General features: G+C 40.1%; 1 protein-coding gene across 2 annotated transcripts in view; it reads left to right on the forward strand.

Moving 5' to 3' along the window:
* The window catches only part of LOC132827072 (ATPase MORC2-like), a 93,281-nt gene that overhangs the window by 14,190 nt on the left and 51,104 nt on the right, over positions 1-27,987 (forward strand). Inside the window, exons 2-8 of one of the 2 annotated variants that reach the window (XM_060843522.1) lie at positions 1,220-1,365; positions 2,938-2,991; positions 14,744-14,778; positions 17,096-17,164; positions 19,318-19,408; positions 26,712-26,820; positions 27,274-27,433. In XM_060843522.1, the coding sequence (XP_060699505.1) occupies positions 1,241-1,365; positions 2,938-2,991; positions 14,744-14,778; positions 17,096-17,164; positions 19,318-19,408; positions 26,712-26,820; positions 27,274-27,433 (643 nt within the window). In that variant the 5' untranslated portion in view covers positions 1,220-1,240. The remainder of the gene's footprint in view (positions 1-1,219; positions 1,366-2,937; positions 2,992-14,743; positions 14,779-17,095; positions 17,165-19,317; positions 19,409-26,711; positions 26,821-27,273; positions 27,434-27,987) is intronic. The other variant, XM_060843523.1, reaches the window with a different exon arrangement.

A 27,987-nucleotide genomic window follows, 5' to 3' on the forward strand; every position in this document is an offset into this window, starting at 1 on the left:
TGCTTATTTGGCACCACAGCCTCAAACATCCAGTGCCTCTGACACCAATGTTTGGTAACAGCAGTGTGTATTATCTACAAGATGCACTAAAGAAATTCACCCAAAGATCCTCGCTGTCGCTGGGTTAAAATTCTCGAGTTCCCTCAGCTCCTCACTGCATTACAGCCTTAGCTCAAACATGGACAGAGGAGCTGAGTGGAATTCCCTCACGAATGGCATTGTTGGTCAACTCACAGCAGGTGCACTGCAGAAGTTCAAGATGGCACCTCAGCACCACCTTCTCAAGGGCAACTGGGGATGGGCAATAATTGCTGGCCAGTCAGTGATGCCCACATCCCATAAATAAATAAATAAGCTCTGAGGAAAGGTTACTCAACATTAACTCTGAATTCTTTCCATAGATGCTGCTGGACCTGCTGAGCTTTTCCAGCAATTTCTATTTTTGTTTCTCAATACCTTTTGATGTTCAGTTCCCAGCCTTGGCTACTTCACAGATATGTCTCTGTACTCAGAATCAGTTACTAGCGCTGTTAGTTCTTCTATCATATTATGAATATTCTGTGCATTCAGATATAGTACCCTTTGGACTTGTCTTTTGACATTTCATACAGACTGTTCCCCTTTTTGCTGCTAGTCCTTGTTTACTCTGCCTTCCACTTTCGCTTTCTACTTTCTTACCTTTCATTTCCATTTTTGTTTCCTGACTAGTGAATGCCCTGTGGGCCTGGTCCTCCTGCAGTGCAACCCGTCAGCGTGTGTATGTATTTCGGTCCCAATGTGTCAAGAATCTAAATTCCTGCAGCTCCACATTCATCCAGTCTGTCCTCTTTTTGATCTTACTGGTAGTAATCCAGAAATTGCTACCTTTTTGAGGGCATGTTGTTGAATTTATTTCCTAACAGCTCCACACCCGCAAGCAAACCTGCAGGACCTTAGCCCTTTTTCATAACCTAGGTCTTGCTAATATTATTAACCATGACTTCTGACTGTCCTCCCTTCTCTTCATGTTGCCCTGCAACCACTTACTGACCTCCTTGATCCCAGCATAAGGGAGGAAACCTAACATCCAGGTGTTATATCTACGCTGCAGAAACTTCTGTCTGTTTCCCTTGCAATAGAAACTCCTGTCACCTTTGCTTTCCCACTCTGGATACCATGACTGTGGCTCTTGCTGTACTCTGCTGAAGATTTTTTTAATCTGTGTTTTTTTTAACCTAAGGTTTGAACCTCAGCCGTGTCAATGCCCCACTTGGCCATTGCTCCAGATCCAAAAAGCAGGTTTACAATAACTGGAGTCTGTTCCTGCGCGCATGGAGGTGTGCTGGACGACTCGTGTTGTGCAAGAGGAGCATTCCAACATGGAAAGTCAGTTTTCCATGATTTAACTCTTAAAATTGCTCTTTCTTTGCATTTGCTACCTTCAGTTTAAAGAATATTGAAGAGAAACCAGGGACTTTAACTTTTTCCATATGTTTTGAATACACTTGATCTAAACTAAAGACAAATTTCTACTTTAAAGATTGAACAGTTTTACTTATCACAGTTGACACTTGTTCCATACTGACTCCCACTCCCACTTGATGAATTCATGTTTCCTCTGTGATGTCACCCTTAAACTGTCACCTTTCTTGCGCCTATTCAACTCCTTGTCTCCTTGATGCTGAAGAAAGAGGAAATCAGGGAAAAGCGCACCCCCTCCCTTTTCACGAAACTTGCAATCTGCACCAGTGTGTTCTGTGACAGAGCGTTTGATCTACCTTGTTTAATGACCATGACTGCCTGACAGGCAGTTACATAAATTGGTTAAGCTGATTTCTTAAATCGCTGACCGCATTTCTTTTTCTTGATTAGTCCTGCCCCAAAATCTCTGAAAATATTTAGATTTAAAAATTAGCTTTAATTCAATATTAAACTGCAGGCAAGCTGTCATGGATTTTATGCAAGATTAACCCTTAAAGCTTTTATCTGTATTTTTACCAATTCTCAGTGTATCCTTTAAAACAGGTATTTGAAGCTTCTTCGTACTGCCTTCAATGTCTGCAGGTTGCTGAGATGCTGATTATTTTGTTCTGTTATAATTGTCTAGCATTCCTGTTTTTCGTATACAGTGATGTTAAGGGGAGGTGATGCCTAGTGGGATTATTACTGGACTGTTAATCCAGAGACTCAGGTAATGTTCTGGGGACTCTGGTTCAAATCCTGCCATGGCTGATGGTGGAATTTGAATTCATTAAGAACCTGGTGTTGAAAGTCTAGTGATGATCATTAAACTATTGATTTTTGGAAAAACCCATCTGGTTCACTAATGTTCCCCTTTAAGAAACTGCCACCCTTACATGGTCTGGCCTACATGTGACTCTTAATTTCTCTCTGGTTGATTAGAGGTAGACAAGAAATGTTGGCTTAACCAGTGACACCCTCATCTCATGAATGAATTACAAAAAATTTGATTTGCAAGAACTGAAAAATGTTTCAAAAATAATTAAGGCTAGAAATTGTATGATAAAGAATTTAGGACAAATACAGCCATTTTATTTTACCACTTTGAAAATTTCCTAAAGTTTATGACAAAACTTTCAATTTCCACTTGTGTGATCCTGCTGTGTACTACCTTGTCACACTTGGCAATAATGATAATTGTATACTTTCAAATTAATAAGGACTTAAGACATTTCTAAAAGGTATGACAAGATACTCTATACACTGTCTTTGTTAAACACAGCTCAATTTTGGAAGAAAACATCTGTAATTGTCAACAGTTCAGATGGATATAATATGACAATTCCATACATTCTTTATTCTACTTGATTCCTTGACTATCTGATGTTATTTAGTGTGACCGTGTGAAATGTTCTTGTATGCAATCAAACTACTGAAAGTCTGATGGCAAAATAATGAAGGGCATTTTTATAACAATTTCCGTGTTTTGAATTTCAGAACCACCCATGAGTTTCTTTTTGGAGCATTGGCTGAACTAGTAGACAATGCCAGGTAAGATTTTTTTGTTGAAATCCGTAGGTATTATTCCTTTCAAATTTATTACCACCTTTGAAAAGATCACAAGTAAGATTTGTGCAGGTCTTTTGTAATTGTCCTTTCCATTCTTATTCTATGAATTTAATATCATTGAGCTAGTTTGGATTCTTTATTTCATTTAGTGCTTATCCAAATGAGAAACATTAGTCAATGAAACACAAAGGACTGAAGAAATTCGTGCCTGACAGTTTCTTTGTAGGGTGAAACGGTGTTAATGTTTTGAATACATTATGAATTCTTTGGCACATAAATAAATTAATACACTTTGATCACTTGTGTGCTTATTAAGATTGACTTTTCCCTGACCATTTTTCTTGGTATACAGTATTAACATCAATTTAACACCGCAGTACAATGCTTCACCAGTGCTGTTGTCATGACAGTTGTGTGAATGAACCAATTTAATATCTGCCTGATCCAGTGGTCAAATAAATTATTGAAAGTTTTTAAATAGTGACTCTTACATAAGGGTTTGTGGAAAACTTTCCGTGCTTTGCGGGGAATAGATGTGGACTGTTGCTATAATAACATTCCATCAGTTGTTCTTCAATGGACACAGCTGAAGGAGTTTCTTGTCAAACCTTGAAGTTTGCCTGACGGACTTGCACAATGAAATACTAGTAAACAATCGGTGGGATTGAGGCAGCTCTGAAAATCGATCAAGCTTGACCTTGAACTGACTGAAAATCCTGAGAAAGGAGATAAGAGGCACTGGAACTGAAATTTCCTAAGGCTAGACTGGTAAAGGATAAAAAAGAGCCATCCTGTTGGTCTTGTCCATGGGTCTGGAATAATGATCAAGGCAAGTTTGAATAAGCAGTTGAAACTGTGGTCCCAGTTATTAGGTGGTGTCCTAATATCAGACATGCTGCATTTTTTTGGCAGTATGTCAGTGATGTTCCAGCATAGATGGTGAAAAATTCTTTAGCAATTGTGCTGTCAAGCAGCTGGTGGAGGTTAACTTCTTAAACTCCCATCTGTAATCATCCCATCTAACCTCTGGAAGAGCAGGGTTGCGTTGTGAAGTATTCAACAGTCTGAAGTTGCCAGCATTTATCTTTCAGCTGAAAGTAAAATTAAAATTCACTCTTGTTATACGATTTCATTTCCTTTAATAGGGAGCAGCTGAACTTTAGATTCAGAAATATAAATGTCCTAACAATTGATACAACTGAATCTTAAGTTTTGGCTAAGTTTGGTGGAATTATCCTTGTTGCAAAGTTGAGCAAGTGTTCTTGACATTTTTTGATGTACTCACTGCCTTAGTTGATGTTTTACCTCTTGTGGTGAGTATCATGTCTATTTTCTGCCTATCCTACCACATGCTGTTTCTGGAATCACTCGCCATTCATTGGATATCCTGGTATCGTCCCTTGTTTCAGTGAGGTCTTTAAGAAGCCAATTGTGAAACTGGGTAGCTGCTGTCAGTCTGGTACTTACATTTGTCTCAGTCACGGCAAACAGGAGGAAAATTGGGTGCTGGAGGTCATGTTAAATGGGTTGGTGCACAGGTGGTATGTACTTTTATTTCCTCCCTGGACTAGCATGGAGACCATGATATTAGAACATGCCACCCAAGTCAGAGGTTATCACCCAGGTTAAAGTGCTCTCAGCCATCTGGGGAATGCACAGCACTGTAGGAAGCAGGTCAATGTCCTTCTCCACTCTGCCAGGTCAAGTGCCACTATTGTTGTTCCAATACCTCACACATTGTGTATCTCTCCTACTGTACCCATGAGCTGGGTGTGTGTCTGAGAGTAAACAGTATCCTTGCAGCAGCATTGCAATGATAGTTGGCTGTACTGTATCAAAGTGCAGAAGTATTTGAAGTGGTTTGGAAATGTGCCAGACTCTAAGAATACTCATGGGACAAGGAATTATGTTTAGCGTGGACTGGTCAAAGGGTCTGTTTCCATGCTGTATGCTCTATGACTCCATGTCAAATATCACTATCTGTGGATGTAGGGTGCCTTAAGAAATGGATGCTTTGAGTCGACAATGGAAGTCATTTTGAGCAAACAAAGAGTTGAACGCTCCAAGAATCTGCTCTGGTTTCCACATTCCTGAGGGCTTACGCCCAAAACGTCAACTCTTCTGCTCCTCTGATGCTACCTGACCTGCTGTGCTTTTTTCAGTGCCACACCTTTAGACTCTCCAGCATCTGCAGTCTTCTCTTTCTCTGTATTACATCTGTAGCCAGTTTATGTGGCGTATTTGGTTAGGTCAAAACCAGTAGCGGGTTGGGCTGTTAATCTGTATTGCTTGTCAAATACCTTGTTATTTGTTGGAATCTTGCTGCTACCGATAGAAAACCCTGTCATAGTACTTGAGAAAAGCTTACAAAATGTGTGAAGCGCTCTTGTGGCGCAGTGGCAATATTCCTCCTTTTTGCGAAAGAAGGTTCATGTCCTATCTTCTTCGGTGTCATAACATGATGAAACAGGTTGGTCAAAATAACTATACACTACAGTGAGCCTATAGCCATATAAGTGTGAAAACACCAGACCTCAGAAGTTAAGCAGATTCAGTCCTCGTTAGTATTTGGTGGGGCTTTTCTGGTACATTGTTAGTGTCTCTGCACCTGAAACAGAAGGCCCAGGTAAAGTCCTGTGCGCTTCTAACACATTGAACAGGTTTGCATAAAAAGTATCTTCTAGATGACCTTGAATCTTGTGATTTAGCCTTGCTGAACATCTCTCCCAATTCTACTAGACAGCTTGTCACAGCCCACAGTAATCAGCATTTGGTAAGATTCTGCCCATGGTAGATCATATGGAGTGGCATTCTATATTGACTAATTCATTACAAAAGGGGCCTTTTAACCAAATAGGTTTGAGAGAAACTGTTATGCGGCCTCTTTCAAAGGAACTTGGGAGTCTTCCCTTTTGGTTATTCACATATTTGCTGTTTATGGAAATTTTGCTTGCAGAAATTAGTTGTTGTTTGGCTGCATGATGATTATGGTTCAGTGTCATTGATGTTGCATAACAAAGACATTCCTATGTACTAAAGTGCTATGCAATTGCAGAAGATCCTTTACTTTAATGCATTTTTCCCCATTATTTTCATTTGGTTATTAAGTAAAAACCTGTCCACCTGGCCCTTGCATATACTTAACGACCTAGCCTTTACAGCCCTCTGTGATACAGAATTCCACAGATTCAATACCTTCAGAAGAAATTCCTCCTCTTATCTGACTCTAAGATCATGCGTTCTGGTTCTAGATTTTCCAACAAGGGGAACAACTACTCAGCACTTACCCTGTCAAACCTTTTAAGAATCTTGTATGTATCCATATGGTTGCTTTTTATTATTCTAAACACCGGTCTAAACACAGGCTCAACCTACTTGACCTCCCCTCAAGAAAATCCCTCCGTAGCCAGGATCAACTTTGTGAACGTTCTTTGGACTGTCTCCAAAGGCAGAATATCTTTCCTTAGATAATGGGACCAAACTGTTCATTCTTTTTTAGTGTCCTAACTAGTGTCTTAAATAATTTGAGCAAAACTTCTGTATTTTTGTTCTCCATTTCCTTTGAAATAAAGGTTGGTGTTCCATTTGTTTCCTTTAATACTTATTTAACATGAATACTAGCTTTTTGTAATTTATGCATTGGGGCCCCAAATCTCTCTGTGATGCAGCTTTTTGTATTCATTCTCCATTTATCTATACTGAACTTTCTTATTTTTGCCCAAATACATAACAACATATTTTCCCACATTGTTCCATCTGCCAATATTTTGCCTGCTCCCACTCGTGATCTGTTTATATTCCTTTAGAGACTCTCATCCTCATCAGTTTTTAATATATATTTTATATATATATATATATATACACACACACATATATAAATATTTTCTAAATACTGAACAAGCCAGAGCACAGCAACACAATGAGATGTCTGAATTATTATTTTAGTCACTGCCCAGAATATTGTCAGTTTCAGTAATGGCATGATACAGTGCTTCTTTACTCCCAGAAGTTTCAGCTTAAACATGCCTAATAGTGTGCCAAAATTTATGTTGTAGGTTTGAAAGAGAGATATTTTTTATCCTTTATCTAAAGTGATGTAACAATTATTCATCATCTATACCTGGCAAATGAAATTGATAGGAAATTATTGTTAACCCTTTTTTAAATTTCACATTTCTATTATGTCTTTTTAAGTAAACATCCCATTGCACTATACAGCATGTATTACCAACTAACATGTGGCCTCAAGCAACATAAGGAGACATCAGGGCAGGAAAAAATTGGGTGAAGACTTCAGTTTTAACTGGTGTCTTAAAAGAAAAGAGATGTTTAAGGAGAAATTCACAGTGCTAAGGCCCCATGAAGCTGAAAGCATGGCCATCCAGTGATTAAAACTGGCTGTGTTTGAGGCCAGAATTGGAAGAATGGAAGTATGTCCATTGGGTTTTGGGACTAGAAGAGATAACAGAAGTAGGGACTTGATGATCGTGGTGGGTTAGAATATAAGAATGAGAATTTTAAAACATGTTCTCTGGTTAATCAGGGCCAATGTAGACCATCAAGACATCCACGAAGGTAACCTGGCATAAGTTAGGATCTGAGCATCAGGGTTTGGTTAAATCTGATGCCATGTTTGCAAACCGTCTAGTTCAGCCTCAGCAGTTGCCAGGGTGAGAGATTGAGTGTGGCGATAAGGGATTAGTGTTTGTAATTTTAGGTAACAGCGTTTTTGGTACTGTGGGGCAGGCAGAAATCTTTTCGAATGATACAACATGGGAGTTCTGGGAAAGTTAAGTAAGCATTTGAGAGGCAAGAACACATTCAAAGACTCTGGAAAGGAAGGGATATGGAATAACAGTTTGTAATGATATTGTTACTTTTGAATAGAAAATGATAGCAAGAGGTTCATAATTGGTTGCTGAGAAATACACAAGAGCATCCTATAACTTTTTGTGTGTGGGAGAAAGGATGTTGCTTTTTTCTATAACAGCACTGTTGATTATATGGAAAATATGCCTGTCTGAAGTTCGTTTCCTGATATTTTGCTGTAACCTGCCAAACCCCTCATACTGCTGCTATCTATTTCATTATTTAAGGCCTAAAGCACTATTCACTAGTGCTTTTATTCACTTTCTTCTTGTATATTCTGCAGCACTTTGATCTTTAATTTGCTGGTTTTTGCTGTGGATGAGCAATCGTAAGACTTCTGAACTGATTTTTGCCTCAGCTTATGGCAGAGTAATTTATTAATGCAAAGTCTATTGATTGTTTAAAGTAAACAGTCTATAACTTTTCCTTTCACCAAGAAATGTATTTTAAACAGTTTCACGCTGTGTATCTTGTTGAATCTTCCTGCATTAGGTTTAATTCTTTTCTGGAATGTATAAAGCCATCAATATCTGAATTGTCTTATATATGGTTTTACTACATATTGAGTCTGAAGACCCTTGATTAAAGAAATGTGATTAAATGTGAACAAGGATTCTTCTTTGGTTCAATTGATGAAATGGAGCTGAATGAATCTGATGCATGTACTGATATTAAACAGGTGTGAGAGTAGGAATATAAAATCAACTCATATATTTGGATTGCAGAATGGAAATCAGCCAAAGTTTGTCCTTCTGATAAGCACAACTAGAGTGGAAGACAATATCAGACATGAATGTGATGCCATATCACTGGCTGGGCCAGCATTGATTGCCCATACCTAGTTGCACCTCGAGAAGGTGTTGGTGTTGGTGAGTTTTCAGAAGATTTGTAGCTCAGGTTGAGCTGTTGGTGTGCTGCCTTCTTCAAACACTGCAGTCTATGTGCCGTAGGTTGGACCCCCCACCCCCAGTGCTCTTAGGAATGGCTATAGCCTTTCTTATGTTAATAAGGAAGACTTCACAGGGTCAACCAGGATTGTTCCTGCAAAAAAAAGTGGAACATAGAAGAGTACAGCACAGGAACAGGGTCCACAATCCACCATGATGCAATTCTAAACCAATCCCATTTGCTTGCACATGGTCTCTCTCCCTCTATCCCTGCATGTTCATGTGTTTTTCTATATACCTCTTAAATGTTGCCATTGTATCTGTTTCTACCACATCCCTGGCAGTGCTTTCCAGGCATCTACTACGCTCTGCACAAAAACAAATTCCCTCGCATAGCTCCTTTTAAATATTCCCCCTTTCACTAATCATGTCCCCAGTATTTGACATTTCCACTCTGAGAAAGAGACCCCTGACTGTCCACCTATCCATTGCCTCTCATAATTTTATATACTTCTATCAGGTTGCCCCTTAACCTCTAATGCTATAGCAAAAACAATCCAAGTTTGTCTAATTGCTCCAACCCAGGCAGTATCCTGGTGAACCTCTTTTGCTCCCTCTCCATAGTCTCTGCATCCTTCCTATAGTGTGGCGATCAGATCTACACAGGATGCTCCAATTTTGGCCATCCTAAAGATTTATACAGTTTGCAATATGACTTGCCAACTTGTATACTCCATACCCTGACTGGTGGCAAACATGCCGTATGCAGCCTTTACCACCTTATCCACTTGTGTTGCCACTTTCAGAATGCTTTGGACTTGTACTCTCTATAGCAATGCTCAAAAGAGTTCTGCCAGTTACTATGTATTTTTCTCTTGCATTTGACATCCTAAAATGCGTCACCTCACACTTGTCCTGATTAAACTCCAATCCTCTGCCCAACTTGCCAACTAACGTTGAGGCTATCTCATTGAATGTTTTAAAGGCAAAGGTAGATTTTTGAACAGTAAAGGAATTAAGGGTTGTGGGGAGCAGGTGGTTAAGTGGAGCTGAGTCCACAAAAACATCAGCTATGATCATATTACATGGCAGAGCAGGATTGATGGGCCAGATGGCCTATGCCAGCTCCTGTTTCTTATATATCCTCCTGTATCCTTTGACAGCCTTCCACATTATCCGCAACTCCTCCAGTTTTCATGTCAGCTTCAAACTTACTAATCAGACCAACTATGTTTTCATCCTTGTGGAACACCTCTGGTCAAGGGCCTCCAGACAGAAAATCTAACTTGGCAACTAAGTTAACAACTGTGATTTATGCTTCTGGGCCAGCCTATCATTGAAGCCCCTTATCAAATGTTTGAGTAAAGTCCATGTAGACAGCATCTAATGCTGGACCCTCATGAGCCATTTTGGTTACTTAAAAAAACTCAATCAAATTTGTGAGACAAGATCGCCTCCAAGACATGGCAAAATTCTCCTTAATCCTACTTGCCAAGAATATTTCAGCCCTCCTAACTACTTGTTTAAGTTCACTCATAAGTATTGTTTGATTTCAGTTTCCAAAACCTTACTTATGTATTCTTTTCTTTTTGATTAATCTTTCAATATCTCTTTATCATCCTCGTTTCCTGAATTTTGTCATCCTTAATTTTCATCCTTAGAGGGACATGCTAGTCCTGAACTCTGATGAACTGGCCTTTAAAAGACTCCCATATATAAGATGTGGATTTACTCTTAATCAGCCACCCCAATCTAATTTCTCTAATTCCTGCCTTGACCAGATGGGCCACTAGGTTGAGAAGTGGCAGATGGCGTTTAATTCAGATAAATGGAGGTGCTGCATTTTGGGAAAGCAAATCTTAGCAGGACTTATACACTTCATGGTAAGGTCCTAGGGAGTGTTGCTGATCAAAGAGACCTTGGAGTGCAGGATTATAGCTCCTTGAAAATGGAGTCGCAGGTAGATAGGATAGAGAAGAAGGCATTTGGTACGTTTTCCTTTGTTGGTCAGAGTATTGAGTACAGGCGTTGGGAGATCATGTTGCAGCTGTCCAGGACATTGGTGAGGCCACTGTTAGAATATTCCATGCAGTTCTGGTCTCCTTCCTATCAGAAAGATGTTGTGAAACTTGAAAGGGTTCAGAAAAGATTTACAAGGATGTTGCCAGGGTTGGAGGATTTGATCTATTGGGAGAGGCTGGACAGGCTGGGGCTATTTTCCCTGGAGTGTCAGCGTTTGAGGGGTGACCTTATAGAGATTTGCAAAATTATGAGGGGCATGGATAGGATAAATAGACAAAGTCTTTTCCCTGGGGTGGGGGAGTCCAGAACTAGAGGGAATAGATTTAGGGTGAGAGGGGAATGATATAGAAGAGACCTAAGGGGCAACCTTTCCACACACAGGGTGGTACAGGTATGGAATGAGCTGTCAGAGGAAGTGGTAGAGGCTGGTACAGTTGTGACATTTAAGAGGCATTAGGATGGGTATATGAAAAGGAAGGGTTTAGAGGGATATGGGCCGGGTGCTGGCACGTGGGACTAGGTTGGGTTGGGATATCTGGTCGGCATGGATGGGTTGGACCGAAGGGTCTGTTTCCATGCTGTACATCTCTATGACTCTATAATTAGCCTTGGCCTCCAATTCAGCACTTTAACTTAAGGACCAGTCTTGTCCATATCCATAACAAATAGAAAATGTATGGAATTGTGATCACCTTTCCCAAAAATGCTCCCCAACTGAAACTTTGATCACCTGGCCAGGCTCATTCCCTAGGTCTAGTGTGGCCCCTTTCCGAGTTGGACTATCTAAATAATATTTCAAGAAACCTTCCTGGATGCCCCTTAAAAATAAATTGTGCCCGATCTTAAGTCCCACACAGAATTGGGGAAGCTAAAGTCACCCACAACAATAACCCTACTATTTTAATATTGTTCCTCAAGTGGCCACCAGGAAGACAGTTGACTAGATACAAGTGAGGCTTGGCGGACGGAGATAAGTTTAATAGCATGGACTAGATTAATGGATCGAAAACCGCATGAATAATAGGCTATGGCTAGTGGTACCTCACTACTTAGAATCTGTGTTAATAGGGATATGGGCCAAATGCTGGTAAATGGGACTAGATTAATTTAGACTATCTGGTCAGCATGAGCACTTTGGACTGAAGTTGCTGCATATTTCAAAGACTCTGACTGTAATTTGGGGAATGTGATGTTATTTATTTTGAGGGAAGAATAAAAAGATCACTATTTTAAAGTTGTGAGGTTCTTAGCCTTCTACAAGAACACCGATAAAATGCAGGTACAGAAAGTAACTAGGCAGGCAAGCAGACGGTATATCAAACTTTACTGCTGAAAAGTTTGATTATGTGAATAAAAAAGTCTTGCCAGAGTCTCCCTTTGCTGAGATCATACTCTGAATGATATGTACAGTTTTGGTTTTCTTATGTAAATAATTGGTAGTTATAGCAGAAGTTCACTGGATTGATTTGAGATCAGAGAGTTCTCTTATAGTAAGTGCAGGAATGAGTCTTATGCTTTTTGGAGTTTGAGGAATGAGAATTGATCCCATCAATATGTAGGGTTGAAGGGTAGACATTGAAACTGTTTCCCTAGAAACTTGAATTAGAGGATATGGTTTTCTAATGAAAGATGAGTTATTTAAGACTGAGATTACAAGGAATTTCAGTACTCTCAAACGTGCACCTTTGGAATCTTCACTCCCAGGTGACTTAACCTTTAATTATTGTGGATGTACAAAACTGAGAGATTAGTTTTTGAATTCTTAAATGTTCAAAGGTACTGAAGATCTGAGTGAAAAACTGAACTTGAATGTCAGTTATAATCTTACTGATTTGTAAAAGAAGCTTGAGAAGTCAGTTGCCTATTTCTGTTAGGTTCTTAAATACTCATTAAATCTCATTCAAATCTTGTTTTGAGGCGTAATGCCAACTTGACTCCAATGCCTGCTTTGCCTTCCAGTTGTGGTTGAAGACGTATTTCAGCGCTAACCTCCAGTTGTAAGTTTGCTCGCTGAGCTGGTGGATTTGTTCTCGGGCATTTCATCACCATGCTCGCTAACAGCATCAGTAAGCCTCTGGTGAAGTGTTGGTGTTCTATCCCACTTGCTATTTATCTGTCTCTGTTTGTTATGGTAGGTGATATCATTTCCTGTTCTGTTTCTGAGGGGTTGGTAAATGGGGTCCAAGTCTATATGTTTGTTAATGAGTTCTGGTTTGAATGCCAGGCCTCCAGGAATTCCTGTGCGTGTCTTTGTTTAGCATGTCCCACGATGGATGTATTATTCCAGTCGAACTGGTGTCCCTCTTTGTCTGTGGCATTCAAACCAGATCTCCATTAACAAACATTTGATTTGGATCCCATTTACCAACCTCAGAAACAACTGGAAGTGATATCCACGACAAACCGAGACACACAAATACCAAGCGGGACAGAACATCAATGCTTCACTGGAGGCTCCCTGATGATATCGAGCATGGTGACGAAACATCTTGAGAACAAATCCATTAGCTCAGCAAGCAAACTTAAAAATCTGATGTATAACCTAAACTATAAATCTTCTCCAAAATCTCAAAGCACTCACCTGTCAGAAATTAAATAAAATTGCATGTTTAAGGGATTAAGCGTCTTAATGCATTTAATTTTTCTTCCTGTTCCAATGTCAGTGGTAAAAATCACAGAATTATAAATTAAACATTTTGCAAATACTGGAAGCACAACCCTATTAATATATAAAAAGAGAATTAAACAGGTTCAAGGTTGGGATAAAGATAAGATATAGGAACAGAAATATATCACTCTGCCCACCCTATCTGCTTTCCATAAAGGCTGTTCCTTCCACTGCTACCACAGGAATTGCAAAACCTGCGCCCAGACCTCCCCCCTCACCTCCATTCAAGGCCCCAAAGGAGCTTTCCACATCCAAAGTTTCACTGCACTTCCACACATGTTATTTACTTTATCTATTGCTCCTGATGCAGTCTCCTCTACATTGGGGAGACCGGACGCTTACTCGCAGAGTGCTTCAGAGAACATCTCCAGGGCACCTGCACCAACCAACACCACCGCCCATGGCTGAACACTTCAACACCCCCTCCCAAGCTGCCAAGGGCATGCAGGCCCTGGGTCACATCCATCGCCACTCCCAAACCATCTGGCATCTGGAGAAAGAACGCTTCATCTTCTGCCTCTGGACTCTCCAACACCATGGCATCAATGCGGATTTCACCAGTTTCCCCTCCCCTACCTTATCCCAAATCCAACCTTCCAACTCAGCACTGCCCTCATGACTTGTCCTACCTGTCCACCTTCCTACCTCTCCTCACCCTAGGCTCCTAGCCTCATTCCTGATGAAGGGCTTTTGCCCGAAATATTGATTTTCCTGCTCCTCAGGTGCTGCCTGACCTGGCTGTGCTTTTCCAGCACCACAGTCTTGACTCTAATTTCCTACACATTTGCCTACGCTGCCCATCAAGTCTGCTCTATCATTCAGTGAGACCATGGTGGACCTGATAATCCTCAACTGTACTTTCCTACCTTTTAACTCCAAAGTACTTGATTCCATTGCTGATTAAAAGTCTGTTTATCTAATTTTTCTCGAAATATTGATCAGCCTTCTGTGTTTTTTCTCAATTATCTACTCTTTCAGGTTGACCATTATTGAAAATGTTGAGAGAAATTAATATTTCTTCTAAATTCCAAGAAATACAGGTCCAAATAAAAATTGCTGTGAGATCCCTAGAGTGGATAATGCAATGCTTGACACCAGTTGCACAATAGAAAGTCTGTTTCCACCTCAAAGCTTCTTTTTATCCACAGTTTACGAACAGTAATGCAGTAGTGTGATTGAAAGGATATGCAACTTTGGAATCTTGAAAGATTTTAATCTTTGGTGTGTTGGCCATTATGACCTGAACTTAATTCTTCCATCAATTATTTATTTCTGTTAAATTTTATAGGGATGCAGCTGCTACAAGAGTGGATATTTATACTGGTAAGTTACGGAGATGCTAACACTTTGTTTTATCTAAATTGATCAAATGAAAGAAGCGAAAATCCTGAAATTAGGAGTTAACTGTCGAAACACAAGTCAACTCTGTGTTATTTCCCAAAATCTCAAGTTCAGATTTTTGTCATGCTGAGTTGAGCTACACAGAGACTGGGAGTTTCTAAGAGGAAAGAAAAATTGTCTTGCAGCTGTCCCTTGGCTGCTTTCCAACATCTGAGAACAGGTTGTTGAAAACTGGCAAACATATGAAAGCAGGTCTACTGCCTCAGCAGTCAAGCAAGAAATTTCATGTAGATTCTGCTTTGAGAAGCAGATGCATGATGGCTCTCAAAAGCACACTGTGTACACACCAGTTTCATGTCTTGTCATTATCTAGGTCTTGGTTGCATAAGATCTGCACTTGAATGGGTGAATATCACACCATAAAACAATTATATATCCATGTACACAATAAGTTGTATAAATAGAAACGCAAGCTAATGTCATCCGAGAACTGAATTATTCAGATCTTAATATTTGCATGAAGTCAATTTGCACAATTCAAATGAGCACTTTCTGCAGTCAGTATGAGTAAGGATGAGACATTTAACTTATTTAATGTCTCCAGAGCAATTTTGTTATGCTCTCTGTTCATAATCCAATTGTATTGAGTAAGACCATAAGCTGTATGAGCAGAGGTGGGCCTTTCAGTCAACTGAGTCAGCTTCATCACTCAGTGAGTTTAAGGCTTTTGCCTTTTGGTCGCAATTCTTGATTCCCTTATCGACTTTAAAAAAAACTCTCACCCATTAATATGACTAAGCTTCAACAGTCGTCTGCGATAGAGAATTCAGCAGATTTGCCACACTCTTCGAGAAGAAATCTCTCTTTATTTGTTTTAAATGTGTGATCACTTATTCTAAGATTATGCCCTCTGGACCTAGACTCTTCCTCTTGGAGAAAGTACATCTCTACATCTACCCTTCCTGGTTCCTCTAAATAAGACTGCCTTTTGTTCTTCTGTATTCCAAGAAAAGCTCAACTTTGGACAGTCCTTCCATAACTGATATCAGTCGAGTGTACCTTTTCTATACTGCCTCCAATGCCAATATAGCTTTGCTTAGATTAGGGGACTGAAACTGTTCAGGTATTTCAGGATGGCACTTATGCCATGCAAGTGACAGACAATGACCAGAAGAGAACCTAGCAATCTCCCCAAGACTTTGAATGTGATTGCGATCACTGAATCTCCATCCTTCAACTAATTGAGGATTGTCATTGATCTGAAACTTAACTGGACCAGTCATACAAATACTGTGGCCACAGCGAGATGCAAATTTTGTAGCAAGTAACTCCTCAAAGTTTGTCCATCATCTCCAAGCATCAGTCAGGAAATTACTGGAATATTCTTCACTTGTCTGGGTAAGTGCAGCAGCAACAATATTTGAAGCCGCTTACTATTCTGGTCTAAGTTCACCTGAATGGCACTCAGTTTACCATCTTCAACATTCATTTCTGTTATCAATGGCACATGTTGGCAACAATGTTTATCTGTCTACAAGATGCATTGCAATATCAAAGCTCCTTTGAGTACGTCTTCCAAACTTGTAATCTCTACCAGAGGGATACAGGGCAGAAGGCACATGAGAAAACAACCACTTGCAAGTTCCCTTCCAAGTTGCACAGTATCCTCACTCGCAACTATTTTGTCATTCCTTCATGGCTGGCTCAAAAAAAATGGAATTCCTTCCTAACAAAACCATGAGTGCAATAGTTAGACCATAACAATTCACTATTGCCTTCTGCATAGCAGTTGACTTTGTCTGTGATGCTGGCATTTCATTAACATATCTTTAAAGTCTGAAAAGTGGTCATCATGTTCAAAACTTTTAATCTTCATTCTGGTAGAAACTTGTGACATTTGCTGTCAAATTACTGCGCTTACCAATTCCATCATCTCATTTATTCCTCACATACTGACCCCAGCAAGCCTTTCCCTTACCCCATGCCTTTCTCTTTTAGTCTATCTCATTTCATAAAGATTTCTGTTTTGTTCCATGAAGATTTTATTTAAAGAAGGGACATTCTCCATTATTTTCTGGTGGTTGAAGTCCGCGATACAAATTGCCTGTAACTTGCCATTGATCACACTAAATTGACAGCACCGTTCAGCAATGGTGGTTATTCTGGGCATGTCATTCTGGTGCTTTTTGTGGTGAAGCCCCAAATCATATTGTTCCTGTTATACGCTTCATGTTGACACTTGGATAGGTATATATATGTATATATTTTATGTCCCCAGCTAAAGTTCAATGTTTTTCAGTGCGGAATGTAGATTTGCGAGGAATGTTCATGCTGTGTTTTCTGGACGATGGAGCTGGGATGGATTGCAGTAAGTAAACATCATCCTGATGCGATGCATGAAAATAGATTCAGATCATAAGTATGATTCAAACAAAGATAAAATATGAAATGGGGACTTTTTTTTGCAAAACAACTTGATAAGGGTACTAAACCACATTGCATCAGGCATATATGCTTGCACTTCTGCTGAGGGCCAGGTTCTAGAACTCCACTTTATTGCCAAAATGAAGGAAGGTGGAGAATTGTTGCCAAGAAAACAGAAAATTGGAAGACAGTTTCCGTTTGCCTATATATCATTGCTGAAATGCTTGTAATCTACCGTTCAAACAATTCTGTGTTTTCCTTATCCCAGGTCATAATTTTTAAAAAATTCTTATTCTTAACAAACTTGTAGTGTCTGATAGAATTGAGTATGGGATCATTTTTGGTAAGATTCTGTACAGTAGGAATTTTCAAAATTGCAGTCTGTCAACTCTGTTTTTATTTGCACAATGCAACAATATAAATTGTTTCCATTATAGTTGCATTAATTACAATGAAGATAGGAACATTTCGTGAGCAGTTGAGTAGGCTTTCTAGAATTGATCTTGAGTGCTGGGGAAGTCAATAAAGTTCAGAAAATGTAAGGATTTCCTGCAGTATTTTTACACCAATAAAAAAATTAAAATGTATATGATTAAAGAATTATTTTACTCTTATGTAGCAGTTAACAAAATTAATCTCTGCTGTTGCTATTTTAGGTATTTAATGTGCTGCTAGAGGTTGATAAAATGATATAGCTGTGGGAATCACTGTAGACCGAAAAGATTATCTCATCTTTTCTGTTACTTTGAGTAGTGTGCCAGATATATCCATTACCCTGCATGTGAAATACTCTACGATGTTGCTCAAAAAATGATTTACAATTTCACCATCATTGTCATCATGGCTGCTTTGTTCAGTTCACTTGAGGTTTATGAAGTGATATTGCTTCCAATTTATGCTTCAAATTACTCTAGCCTTAATCAACTTTAGGCTTTGTGCTCAATCTGTCGTCTAAGATTGGAACATACTGAGGTCCCAAAATTCATAAGTAAAACTGAACAAAATATTTTTGTTCAACAGTTTAGCATTATGACAGTGTTTGGCCTCCTGACTGGATGCGAGAACACTTTGGGCAAATTACATTTATAAGCAAATTGCTTATCACAATTTGGCTTAACCATTGCATCTCGAATTTGAAAACTGTATCATCAGTGTTTAAAATGCAAGTTTTTACAATTAGATTAGATTACTTAGTGTGGAAACAGGCCCTTCGGCCCAACAAGTCCACACCGACCCGCCGAAGCGCAACCCACCCATACCCTTACATATACCCCTTACCTAACACTACAGGCAATTTAGCATGGCCAATTCACCTGACCTGCACATCTTTGGACCGTGGGAGGAAACCGGAGCACCCGGAGGAAACCCACGCAGACACGGGGAGAACATGCAAACTCCACACAGTCAGTCGCCTGAGGCAGGAATTGAACCCAGGTTCAGCAGAAATTTTTTTTTAAAAATCATCTTGCTGTGAGTGTGAGAACGATGGTGACTGGCAAAAATCTGAGTCACGATATGCTGTCGTAAACAGAAAATGGAGAGTGATGAGTATTTGTGCTTTTTTTCAATGAACTTTGATTTTGTGAATTTTCTTCATTGTACCTAGTTTTTTGATCTGCTACCCTTGGAGCAGGTGAAATGCAAAATTTGATTTACTCATTCCTATTACTTAGGGCTTCAAAATTAGAGACAGTTGATCACCTTGCATTGGGCAGTGTACTAGTAAACAAAAATAGCTCTAAATTGATGTCACTTGCCACCACAGGGACTTGATGATCCCCAATAGAATTCATAAAGTCATTGAAAGTGCTGGAAAACCTTTTGTGGAATTGTACATGCAAGCATGATACTGCACGACTCAATGCAGTGAAGTTGTGTATGGCTACCCTTGGAAAACGTGTATTTAATATAAAATCCAGTACTGCAATTTTACTCAAGTGTGTAAACCATATACTTGCTAGCTAATGATCACTTTAACCTGCATAGTTATTGATATAGACCTGACCAGATTCTTGTGCTGTTGGAATTTGTCATATTTGTTGCTTCGCCTTTATTTTATGGGCTCTTCCTAAATTGATTAAACTTTCTTCCTGACAGATGAGGCTGCCAGTGTTATCCAGTTTGGGAAGTCTGCCAAAAGGACTCCAGAATCCACACAAATTGGACAATATGGAAATGGACTCAAATCGTATGTTTTCAATTTTCATTGAATTCATGTTTTTCTTTATAGTATTGTCTACCTCTTAGTGAATCAATCACTAGATTATTGACATAATGAATAATAACTTCAATATTAATGATAGGGATTTTTATTCTCATTGTTTTTTCACAATTTGAACATGTTAACAGCTGGACAGTTAAAGGTCTCAAAGCAAAATTTCTCGTAACAGTCCTGCTTATTTGAAGGTTTTCATCCTTTTTCTTGGAACTTTTTTAGTCAAACACATGGAACTTGCCAAGCTTCAACAAAGTTACCACTGTACAGAAAGGCAAAGGCAAAATGCTTCCATTGTGACAGCACCTTTTTTAATGTCAACAGCGTTCCAAGTTTTTTTATTAGTTGGTGTAGTGGAGTTAGAAGCAGGTTTTAGTATTTAATATGAGTGGGGTAGTTCAGGTGTTTATCAGTGTAATGAGAAATTGGGACAAGTTATTAAAAACTTGGCTAAAGGGAAAAAGGTGGAAATAATTAGGGAGTTCCAAAGAGCAGATCAAAGTAGTTTAACACCTATTTTGTGCTGAAGACGTGGGATTCAGAACCAAAGGGTATGGAAGTGAACAAAACCTGAAGGAAATTGCAACAAAGCTTGCTCACTTGCAATCTCTATTGCTTTCAAGGGCAAGAATAAAATGTTGTGAGAGCATTGTCATCTCTAAATGCCAAACTTTATTTATTGACAGAATATACCCATTGCTGGCTAGGGCAACATCTGTTGCTTTTGAAACAGAGATGAGCTGTCATCTTAACCTTTTGCAGCCTGAGGCATAAGAATAGAGCTATTAGGAAGGAGTTCCGAGGTATTTTGACCCAGCAACAGTAAATGAAGAGTGATAGGTTTCCTAGTCATGAAAGTTTATGCCTAGGAGGCAAACTTGCAAAGTGTTGGCATTCCTATATATTTTCTGCCCTTGTCCTAATCTGCTTGGAAGGTGGTAAGTTGTTGCAATACAGTCTGTAGATGGTGCACACTGGTGCCACTGCATGTCATTGATTGAAGTTGTTGGAAGAGGTGTCAGTTCAGCAGGCTTCTTTGTTTTAAATGATGTTAAATGTCTTGAACTGTATTCATACAGGCAAGCAGTGAGTATTCCATCACACTCCTGCCTTTGTGCTTTGCAAAGTTTGTGTCTTATAATTAATAGGCAAACTGTGAGGAGTCAGGAGATGGGATAGGTGCTGCAAACTTTCCTGTCTATGACTTACTTTTGTAACCACAGTATTTAACCACCGTATGTGGTTGGTTCAATTAAGTTTCTGGTCATTGGTATTTCCCAGGATGTTCGTAGTGAGGGGTTGTTGCCTATAGGAGACTACCCTGAGGAAGTCTTGCAATGATATCCTGTGACTGAGAACATTGATCTCCAAAAAGGCAATATCGTTTTTTTTCCCTAGGTATGATTCCAACCAGTAGAGATTTTTACCCAATTCCCATTAACTCGACTTCTGCTAGAACTCCCTGATACCTCACAAGGTCAGATTCTGCTTGAAGCTAAGGGTAGCCCTTGCTTCCTTATTGGCTTAAGTTCTTTGGACCATGAATATGGATTTAAGAGGTGTATTTTGACCTTTTTTTAAATGGAGAGGTTGAAAAAGATGGCAGACAGTCTGTTCTAAGCCAATAAAATAAACAGCTTGAGAGGCCTTGAGGGTTTGCTTTTGAAAGTTGGAACAATAGAAGCAGCATGAATGGGTGAAGTCAGGCTCCCATGGAAACAGGGTTTTAGTTTTAGCTTTTAGTAGTTGCTGGAGTTGGAAGTTGGCTGTGGGAGCTGTTATGTCTCCCTGTTGCAGCAAAATGCTTGTGTTCTCTCAAGTTCTCCAGGAGAGTTAAATTTTGACTAATTCTTCTTTTGTTTGTACTTAACTGAAGCATAAGAATAAAGTATGTTTTGCTTAAAGTCAAGTGTAACCAGTCAAATTACATCTGGAATACAGTACCTGACACTTGTCTTTAAGTGAGAAAAAGTTAGAGTCTAGGCTATCTCCTTGATATATTCAAAGGTGGTTTGGTCTGGTCCATTACATTTGGAACAAGGCTAAGATGAGGTCGAGCTAAGAACCCAAACAGCATGTCAGTGAGCAGGGTATTTTTATGCTGTTTTTGCACTGTCATTGACAGCCGTCATATTGTTAATGATTGAGAGTAGATTTGGGTGTATAAATATATTTCCATAGCATCTGGATTGGGGTTTGCTCACTGAGCTGGAAGGTTCTGTTTCATCACCATACTAAGTAACATCATCAGTGAACAGTCAACAACAACATCCATCCTAGGACAGGCCAAACAGAGACACGCTAGAATTCCTAGAAACATGGCATTCCAACCGGAATTCTATGAACAAACACATTGATTTGGACCCCCTCTACCATCCTCTGAGAAAACTAAATGGAAATGACATCACCAAATGCCCAAAGAAACCAAAGCATATAAATAGCAAGGGAAGCATAACACCAGCGCTTCACTGGAGGCTCATTGATGATGTTATCTAGTATGGCGATGAAGCGTCTGAAACCGAAACTTATGGCTCAGCGAGCAAACTCACAACCAGAACCTCAACCTGAGTTACAAATCTTTTCAAAACTTGCTATTTCCATAGCATGGTTGTTATTATAAGTCTTGAGCAACAATATCATAATGTAAGTATTCAGACAGCAACATTTTGAGGAGACTGACAATTACTAGTGCCTCAGTGCACCTCTGGTTTGTATCAGACTTAGTCTTTTCTTGGATTGGTGAATTATTACAGAAAGTTCACACATAACCTGGCCTCCATCCTGGTACCCTTACATCTGCTACTGAAAAAGGTCAGCCTTAGAAATGACCTTGTAGCCGAAGCATAGCCTTTAGGGAAATGAAGAATATGCTTCTTTGTCTTTGGCCGATGAGAATGCACATGAGCCCAGATAGAGGAGGAGGAGGAGGATTTGGTGTGATAAATCTTGGGTGTGAGAAGGTTCCACCAGTACCTTTTACAGATGTAAATTTGTAATAATGACAGATCATAAACCTCTGCTCGGGCTACTCGGAAAGGACAAAGCTGTGCCATCCGTAGCTTCAGGTTGAATTCAGCATTGGGCTCTTACTCAAAGTGCATACAATTACAAGGTGGTTCAATGTCTGGGAGGCCAAGTAGCAAATGCCGATGCATTGAGCCGCCACCTGCTGGTAGTTATGGCACCAATGATGCTGCAAATGGAAGAATTTGGACAAACTTCCAGTCACCACTGACGGTCTCAAGACTGCGGATGCAAAAAGATCCAATCCTGACAAAACTAAAACAGCTGATGGCGATGGGAAAACAAAAGGGCCTTCACAGCCATAATTGAAATTTCTTGACCCAGCAGAGATGTTGATGAGAAGTTATGTCTGGTGGCCACACTAGGTGAGGCATATCCACGTTGCTGGGGCAGCGGTCAAAATACCAACAAGGACAAAGATTACAGTTAGCCGTTCATTTGTGGGAATGGCCAGGTAAAGTCGGACTCAGTTACAAATCAACTATGCCAGCACTTTCATGGGCTCAATGTTCTTAGTCTTTATGGATGCCCACTCAAAGTGTTGGATGTGCATAGAGTTCATCCATCAAACGCAGGGATGGTGATTGAAAAACTGCGAGCATCTGTGGAAGTGTTGATCCACAGATAATGGGCTATTGTTTACCAGCAGAGAATTCGAATATTTCCTAAAGTTGAATGGCATTCGGCATATAAGGGCAGCTCCATACCATCCATTGTCTAATGGTGGCTGAAAGAGCCGTCCAAACTTTGAAAGAAAGCTTAAGGAAACAGCCTACAACATCACTCAATAACAAACTGTACCAGTTCCTATTTGATTTTCAGACTACCCCTCTTGCAATTACAGGGATAGCTTCAGCACAGTCGCTAATGGGGACAAGACTGCACCAGGTTAAATTTGATTTTCCCAAACCTGGAAGTGGGGGGGAACGCAGAAATGGCATTAGGAAAGCTATTGCCAGACACTAGACTTCTCTAAGCGAGAGTTATAGTTTACTTCATGGACAAGGTTTGGTGGCGAAACCATGGAAGCGACCCTATAATGGGCAAGTGGCATGGTCAAAGCAAGGTCAGGTCAGTGACGTGCAAAGTTCGGGTAGGTGAGGCTGTCCTGAGTGAGCACATGGATCACATGAAAGTCGTAAATGGGGCAGGAGAAAAACATGCCTGCTCCAACAGAACAGCCAGGCAGGCTGTCAGAACCCATGGGTTCTCCCCCTCTGTCTAGCATCGAAGAAACCTTGGAATCTGAGATGGACACAGCAGATGTCGTACTTTAGATTAGATTAGTTACAGTGTGGAAACAGGCCCTTCGACCAATAAGTCCACACTGACCCGCAAACCACCCAGACCCATTCCCCTATATTTACCCCTTCACCTAACACTACGGGCAATTTAGCATGGCCAGTTCACCTAACCTGCACATTTTTGGACTGTGGGAGGAAACCAGAGCACCCGGAGGAAACCCACGCAGACACGGGAAGAATGTGCAAACTCCACAGAGTCGCCTGAGGCCGGAATTGAACACGGGTCTCTGGCACTCTGAGGCAGCAGCGCTAATCACTGTGCTACCGTGCCGCCACTCTCAACTCTTTTTCTGCCTGAAGAAGAGAATGAATTTCTTCTGAGTTGCACTGGGCACAAGAGGCAGGCTATGGTCTGGTACATGCTGCCTGTATCTGAGGCTTAGGTGGAGGAACTGGACCCAGTGTGATAATGCCCCAGGAGATGCTACAAGAAAAAGAACAGGAATCTGTCACAGACTTGGAAGGGGAGGGATTTAGTGATTGTAATGAGGTCAGCCAGGTGGACCTCATAGAATGAATTCCCTTTACTGGGTGGTCACCTGGCCCAATCAGGGAGCCCTGGCTGACATGATAACAAGAATGTCAGGTTCTGTTTACTATAAGAGCTGGGTCTGAGGAAGACTAATCAGTGTCAAGTACTATGCAAGGATCTTGGTGATGGGATACCAGCCTCTGTGGAGGTATTTCATGGTTTAACAATAAAAATTGGTCTACCAGTGTTGTCCACTTCCTTCTAAACTAATGCTAAAACAATGTGCTTTTCTCCATTTGGCTATGACAGATGTTGGGTAATATATCACTGAGATTGTTTGAGTCAAAAGGCTGTTATTTAGAATAATACCATTATTAAGAATATTGCCTATAATAGAGCCTGATTCAAACAAGAGACAGACATTGCTATTTTCTTTCACTTATCGGATGTGGGTGTTCTAGTAACTATAGGCCGGTGAGTCTTACCTCTATTGTGGGCAAAGTCTTAGAGAGAATTGTAAGGGATAGGATTTATGAACATCTGGATAGGAATAATGTGATCAAGGATAGTCAGCATGGTTTTGTGAAGGGCCGGTCGTGCCTCACAAACCTTATTGAATTCTTTGAGAAGGTGACTAAGGAGGTGGACGAGGGTAAAGCGGTTGATGTGGTGTATATGGATTTTAGTAAGGTGTTTGATAAGGTTCCCCGTGGTAGGCTACTGCAAAAATTACGGAGGTATGGCATTTGAGGGGGAGTTGGAGGTTTGGATTAGGAATTGGCTGGCTGGAAGAAGACAGACGGTAGTAGTTGATGGTCAAGGTTAATCTTGGAGTGCAGTTACCAGCGGTGTTCCGCAAGGATCTGTTTTGGGACCATTGCTGTTTGTCATATTTATAAATGACCTGGGCTAGAAGGTTGGATGAGCAAGTTTGCGGATGATACGAAAGTCGGTGGAGTTGTTGACAGTGAGGAAGGATGTGGCAGGTTACAGCGGGATATAGATAAGCTGCAGAGCTGGGCAGATAGGTGGCAAATGGAGTTCAATGTCGCTAAGTGTGAAGTGATTCACTTTGGTAAGAGTAACAAGAAGATGGAGTACTGGGCTAATGGTCGGATACTTGGTAGTGTGGATGAGCAGAGGGATCTTGGTGTCCATGTACACAGATCTCTGAAAGTTGCCACCCAGGTAAATAGCTGTGAAGAAGGCCTATGGTGTACTGGCTTTTATTGGTAGAGGAATTGAGTTCCGGACTCCTGAGGTCATGTTGCAGTTGTATAAGACTCTGGTGCGCCCGCATCTGGAGTATTGTGTGCAGTTTTGGTCGCCATACTATCGGAAGGATGTGGAGGCACTGGAACGGGTGCAGAGGAGGTTTACCAGGATGTTGCCTGGTATGGTAGGAAGATCGTATGAGGAAAGGCTGAGGCACTTGGGGCTGTTTTTATTGGAGAAAAGAAGGTTTAGGGGTGACTTGATAGAGGTATACAAGATGATTAGGGGTTTAGATAGGGTTGACCATGAGAACCTTTTTCCACGTATGGAGTCAGATATTACGAGGGGGCATAGCTTTAAATTAAGGGGTGATAGGTATAGGACAGATGTTGGGGGTAGTTTCTTTACTCAGCGATTCGTGAGTTCATGGAATGCCCTGCCAGTAACAGTGGTGGACTCTCCCTCTTTATGGGCATTTAAACGGGCATTGGATAGGCATATGGAGGAAAGTGGGCTAGTGTAGGTTAGGTGGGCTTGGATCGGTGCAACATCGAGGGCCGAAGGGCCTATACTGCGCTGTATTTTTCTATGTTCTATGTCCTGTCTGGACCAACGTTTATTATCCATTTCATATTTGCCCTTGAGAAAGTGGTGGTGATCTGCTGCCTTTAACAGCTGCAGTCCATATGCTGTAGCTAGACCCATCATGCTGTAAGGGAGGTAATTCTAGAATTTTCACACAGTGAAAGTGAAGGAATGGCAGTATGTTTCCAAATTAGGATGGTGACCGGCTTGGAGAGGTGTTCTGTTATTGTGTTGTACAGGTACACTGATTGTTTGGAAGAAATATTGGACGTTGTTCAGAATATGCAACTGGATCCATAGTGAAAGGATTTCTGTATTCACTAAATTCGAGTAATTAATCAAAGTTGGATTACTGAGGAAGTAAGAATATTGTACAAGGTGTTATTTTATGGAACAAGTCATTAATTGCAAAGTCAATGGCAAATGAACAGGAAGAAAATCCATGCTTAAAATTCATTATCCCAAGATTGGCCATAGGTCTGTATGGCACAAAAGTGATTGGCAATTGTAGTCATTGCCAGTCATTAATGACATGAAGTTAAGTTCTCTAGCAATGGAACAAAGGCTAGTTAATTACTTCTTTTTGAAGTTGCGCATGTCAGGTGCTAATGTTGAGTAGAGTTTGAGATAATTATGAACTTTAAATGTCTGGGATTTTCCCTCTCTCTTTATCTAGTGGCTCAATGCGAATTGGCAAAGACTTTATCCTGTTTACGAAGAAAAAGGAGACTATGACCTGTGTTTTTCTTTCAAGAACGTTTCATGAAGAGGAGGGGATTGATGAGGTTAGTTAGTTTAAAACTAAATTATTCTACAGATTTATTCTGCTGTTATCTCCAACTAAATTCTTACTTGTTAACTGATCAATAGTTTTCAGAAGTGAGACCAGATGGTATATCCTGAATAATCTCACTTCTCTAATGTGCATACCTGTGCATGTTTGGTCAGTGTCAAGTAATCAGGATTAGGCACTGTCCATTTCTCCTGTCCTAAATCGTAGAGTTGGAGGCAATTTTAATACCCCTATTGCCAGACAAGCTGAGATCAAATAATTTTGTTTGGAGCAGCAATTGAAGTGGAATGCTTCTGTTCATATGATATTGCCTTCAAGAATAGAGCGACTTTCTTATTTATGATTTGTAACTTCTGTATACAGGTATGAGATGTGCTAGTGTCCCAAACATGACATCTGTGCATGTGCTTTATTATTAATGATGTGTGTTTTCTTGGATAAAAAGGTGATAGTTCCACTTCCAACATGGAATTCTAAAACCAAAGAGCCCATTACTGAGAACCCTGAGAAATTTGCCATTGAAACAGAACTGATCTACAAGTATTCACCATTCAAGTCCGAATCGGAGGTCTTGGAACAGTTTGATAAAATCAAAGAGGATAATGGTAAGGCACACATCCGGTAGAAATTCCAGTGCAAAAATACTTCTAATTTTTCAATGAAATATTCCTCGTGCTTTACAGTAGAATTGGTAAATTCAAAAAAAGGAAGATGCAAAGTTAGTGCTCGTGACCATAGAAGATTAAACAGAATTTAAATACTTTATGACAACTCTGTCACTTATATGCAGAGAATCAGGCAATTCACAATTGACTGGTAGTAGAAGGTATCATTTTCACTTTAGCATTCATTTTGTCCTGGTGCTTTTAAATTAAAAATTTGAGCAATTTGAAATTGATGATACTGATGCATGGGCAGTTGCTATAATGAATTAAAATAACTGGTGTGGCACAGATTCCAGTTCTTGACTGCTGTTCAGAAATAATGCTGTTTAGATGTTAGAATGCAAGCTCACCTTTTAAGTATTCCCTACTTGCAGTCATCCTGAGATCTGCCACAAATCGAAAGCTGCAGATGATATGACCACGAACAGTAAATCATACCCTCTACTCCCAAACAACGGGTAAACGTTTTGCTACCCCACTCAAGATGGATTGAA

The sequence above is a fragment of the Hemiscyllium ocellatum genome, chromosome 24, assembly GCF_020745735.1.
Source record: "Hemiscyllium ocellatum isolate sHemOce1 chromosome 24, sHemOce1.pat.X.cur, whole genome shotgun sequence".
NCBI classification, from domain to species: Eukaryota; Metazoa; Chordata; class Chondrichthyes; order Orectolobiformes; family Hemiscylliidae; genus Hemiscyllium; species Hemiscyllium ocellatum.